At 38.9% G+C, this 4,619-nt stretch overlaps 1 protein-coding gene across 1 annotated transcript; it reads right to left on the reverse strand.

The window, feature by feature from the left end:
* Nucleotides 1-521: 521 nt before the first annotated feature.
* On the reverse strand, nucleotides 522-1,298 carry LOC128859071 (protein piwi-like). Its single transcript, XM_054095775.1, has one exon. The coding sequence runs from the start codon at nucleotides 1,191-1,193 to the stop codon at nucleotides 696-698; it is 498 nt and encodes a 165-aa protein (XP_053951750.1). The 5' UTR covers nucleotides 1,194-1,298; the 3' UTR covers nucleotides 522-695.
* Between the last annotated feature and the right edge of the window lie 3,321 nt (nucleotides 1,299-4,619).

The following is a 4,619-nucleotide window of genomic DNA, read 5'->3' on the forward strand; positions in this document are numbered from 1 at the left end:
AGCTTAGAGAAATAGGCAGACTCCCCGACTGTGTAAAGGAAATTCAAGTTTTTGAAGGGAACCCCTCACAATACATTTCCTGGCTCAACAATGTAGAGTCAATTCTTAGAGATTATGAGGCAATTAAAGGAAAACCATTGTATAGGTCAATAGTGCAACATATAAGGCAAAAATTAGGGGCAGGGCCGATGCCGCCCTGGTGTCACACAATATTTTCAACAACGATTGGTTGGAGGTAAAAAGAGTGCTGTCACTTCATTACGCTGACAAGAGGGATATCCGAACCCTCGAACACCAATTAAACCAATTGACGCAAAAGGGTTCGAAACTTGACGAGTTTTATGCAACTGTTAACCATCAGTTGTCACTCATAGTCAATAAAATTAAAACGGACGAGTACTCTGAGGAAACAGTAAATGTCCTAATAGGAACTTATAGGAATCGGGCGTTGGACGTATTTATTCGTAGCCTGAATCCTGAACTTTCGAAGATGTTAATTATACAAAAGCCGCGATCGTTGCCAGAGGCATACTCAGCCTGCCTAGATATACAAAATTTGACAATGAGGAATACCCTTATCCACGGTAACACCTTTAATAAGGTAGTTGTCCCAAGGAATCGTCCCAAGGAAAAATTGAAATGGATAAAATTTAGTTTATCTCATTATGTATAAAATATATAAACTTTCAAACTGTTTAAAGGAAATAAAGTTGCTTTTCTAAAGCGTTGCTTGGCAAACGATGAATGCTCTCAGCGACAAGGAATGCAAGTTCGTGCGCGTATTGGCACACGGCAGGTACACGGCAAGTGCCACTCCAATTATAATACAGATGGGTCATTTTGTATGTTAAAAGCTGCATTTGATCTGGTGTTAAACGAATATTGCTGTATACAATATTATAGTTTGTTGGGGACACTGTTCCTTGTTGCACAGACTGAGATACCAAGAAAAAGTCATAACGTTCTGGACACGTAACTACATCATCGACTATTGTACCAGGAGGCGGATTTCGGCCTCGTGCAAAGAGTCGGGTATTAATACTTTTTGGTACCACAACATATGCAAACATAGGTGGTTTTTCAGAGCCCACACGCTTATACTCTTGCTCGAGTTTCTCAACCACGGAACCTGGAGGTGGATTCCTGCCATTAATGAAGTAACGAGTATTAATTCGCTTCGATACTACTAACATATAAACGCCAAGGGGCAAATCGTAGGTTTCTTCTTATAATCAGAATACATTTTGTTTAACCTTTCTATCAAAAATTTCACTTCGGTGCTGAAAACTTGATGCAATTGCCCAACGTGTTTAATTTTTGGATAGTTTCACCCTCAATTTTTATGGGGGGAGGCACAGTACAAAGAAAAGCAGCTCTCTTCCAATCCATAAAATTGGTGGATATTCTTTGAATATCGGGGTTCGACTCCTCATAAGGAAGAGTGAATGAGTAAAAATATACAAAAAAATATATACCTATATATATACAATATATAAAAATGGCACTTTAAAAGGCACATAAAAATTAAAAATACAAATATTTTTTGGCACGTTGAAATAAAAAATAAATACAATAAGAATGACTCTCTCAACCCATAAAATTGGTGGATATTCTTTGAATATCGGGGTTCGACTCCTCATGGGAATGATGAAATGAATAGAGGGCTTTTCAGAAAAAGAATGGCACTTTAAAGAAAGAAAAAATTATAATTAAAATTTTTTTTTAACTATTATTAATACACAAAATTTTAATTAATTAATTAATACACAAAATTATAAAGTAAAACTAAAATTTAAAAACAAAATAGAACATATTAAAATTGCCTAGAAGTTTAAAACACTACAATAGTTTTAGAACAAATTATTATATTTAAGAATATCTTTAAACTTGAAATTTCAATATGAATCCCCAATCGTTACGGTGGAGCACGGTAGCGCCTATGTCATCAGCGGCCATTTTAAATTAATCCACGCTATTGACCTAAAATACTTCGACACCGTGTTGGCAGAATTAACAAGTCTGTCCAAGAAGAGGATCGGAAAAGAAGCAGCCAAATCACTCATCGACTTCCAATTAAACCAAACACGTCTGCGCCTCATTGAATTGACAGGAGAGAAAACAAGAAAAACACGATCAATCAATTGGATTGGATCCGCATGGAAATGGATTGCGGGATCCCCTGATGCCGCAGATTGGGATTATATCGTTAAAAACCAGAACGAATTGATGACGAATGACAACAACCAATACGTCATAAATAAAAAGTTATTTAATGCAACGCAGGAAGTAATCCAGATGACAAACGACATGGTAGAATACACGAACGCCCTTGGCAGGAATATTAATGCAGAAGGTTGGGGCGCAATTATATTCAATAAGGTTCTTCTTCTAAAGGAGCAAGTATCAGAAATCGTACGTGCAGCTCAGATGGCGAAATCCGGAATTGTTGATACAAACCTATTGGATAGAGAGGAAATAGAAATAATACTTTTCGAAGAGAATGCCTTACCATATCAGAACCTGGTTGAAGCCGCAGAATACGCAAGCCCGTCATTTTACTCCAACGGCACCTTCCTCATTCGCATTAATAACGAGACGTTACATGTGGGCAATCAAACATTTTCGAGCACGATTGCTAGAACTTCACAAGTACTACCATCTGTTTTGTCAAATGTCACAAATGATGGCTTAAAGGTTAGCTTATCCTACATTCATGGACTCAGTCTGGACAACATAAATCAACTTAAGAAGCTTTCCTGGAACTTTCACCTCTCTTGGGCAACGGACGGAATTGTCCTTATAATTTTTGCATCAGCCTGCTATATGATCTGGCGGAAAATCACCTCAGGAGTAGATATACCTAGTATTGTTAGTGTAGCTGAAATTCATCAATTTCCTGCTTCCTCCGCCACAACTGAAACCCCCCGGCTACAACGCTGTCATCTGCGGGACGCAGATCTTTAAAGGGGGAGGAGTTAAGGCGGCTACCTGACTGCAATACGCTAGCAATGCGTATCAGATGACACATGCGCAGCAGCGTTAGTATATAACCGCCGCTGCACCGTGCGAACCGCTATGTCAGCAATATGTTAGATTAAGAATTAGCTTAGCTTAAGTATAAGAATAAATTGTCAAGACACTCTTAGTTCTGGACTGAAGAAAACCGCAACGTATTTTCACTTGCTGCAAAATAGGAGTAAGTATGGAAAAGGGGCCAAGTGGTTGGCCCCCAACTTTAATTTTTTGGTGCTCCCTGAAGGGAGCACCTTAACTTGCATATTTTATTGATGACAAGGCAAAAAGAAAGTATAAAAATAAAGCCATTCTATCAGAAGGCAGCTCAGTCTCAACCTGATAGTTGGAAGGCAGTCATTTGCCCTAACTGAATAAAAATCTTTTATTTGAAAAGGAATCTTTAGTCGGCAGGTTTGCCCTAAAGCTCTTCCATAAAATAATAACACTTATACTTTGACGATCCTGCATCACTTTACAAGTTAAATTCGGCGACTAGCCTTACTGAAGAGGAGCGTTTCGTCGAAGAGTATTTTCAAAACACAACATGTCGACGGAAGGATCGGCGTTACATAGTACGCCTGCCTATTAAACGTGACGTTGACTTGAAACAACTCATCACTACCCAATGTGATGCAGTTGCCCTGCATGGAAACTTGCAAAGGCGCCTATCTCGAGATGCATCTATGCGAACTATGTATACAGATTTTATGTATGAGTATTTGTCGCTGAAGCATATGCAACTCATCACTGGTAACATAAATTGCTTATCACCTGTTTGTTATCTGCCACACCATGGGGTTTTGAAGGCTTCGAGTACAACAACGAAACTACGAGTCGTATTTAATGCTTCGAAGAAATGCAGCTCGGGTAAATCGCTAAATGATTGTTTATATCCTGGTCCTAAGTTGCAGAACGACCAAACAGCGGTTGTGATGAACTGGCGCCGATATCAGGTCGCTCTCACAGGCGATATCACTAAGATGTATCGGCAAATCTTGGTTGATGAACGAGATGCAGATCTGCAGCGTATCGTATGGAGTCCAACGAAGCATGAGCATTCATCGCATTATCGATTAAATACCGTTACGTATGGCACCAGTTGTGCGCCTTACCTCGCGATCAAAGTGCTACACCCTTTGGCATCAGACGAAAAGTGCAATTTCCCAGAAGCCACTCAGATACTACTCCATGAATTCTACGTTGATGATGTTTTGACAGGTTGCCGATGCGTGTAGACGCCGAAGCGAGCTGCAGACTTTACTTCAAGCAGGAGGGTTCACGTTATGTAAGTGGAATTCTAATTCAACCGAAATTTTGCAAACAATTAACCCAACTCATCTCGAATTAAAAACTTCACATGAATTTCAATGAACAGAACGAAAACAAACCAGTAGAGTTCGCACCAGAAATTAATGAATCCATAATATTAAAAACCTTCCTTAATGGGATAGATCCAAATTTAACTAGTACAGTTTATAGTAGGAATAAAAGGACACTTAGGGAATCTTACTATTTACTCGAAGAAACAGGCATGCTTAAGAAATATGATATAAGAACAATAGGTCAAATAGATTTACACAAAACAACCAACAGTACGAGTCGAC

The sequence above is a fragment of the Anastrepha ludens genome, chromosome 2 (assembly GCF_028408465.1).
Source record: "Anastrepha ludens isolate Willacy chromosome 2, idAnaLude1.1, whole genome shotgun sequence".
Lineage (NCBI taxonomy): Eukaryota > Metazoa > Arthropoda > Insecta > Diptera > Tephritidae > Anastrepha > Anastrepha ludens.

Bases quoted from the DNA above. Each gene is read 5' to 3' on its own strand.
- LOC128859071 (XM_054095775.1), bottom strand. From the start codon at position 1,193: ATGTTAGTAGTATCGAAGCGAATTAATACTCGTTACTTCATTAATGGC.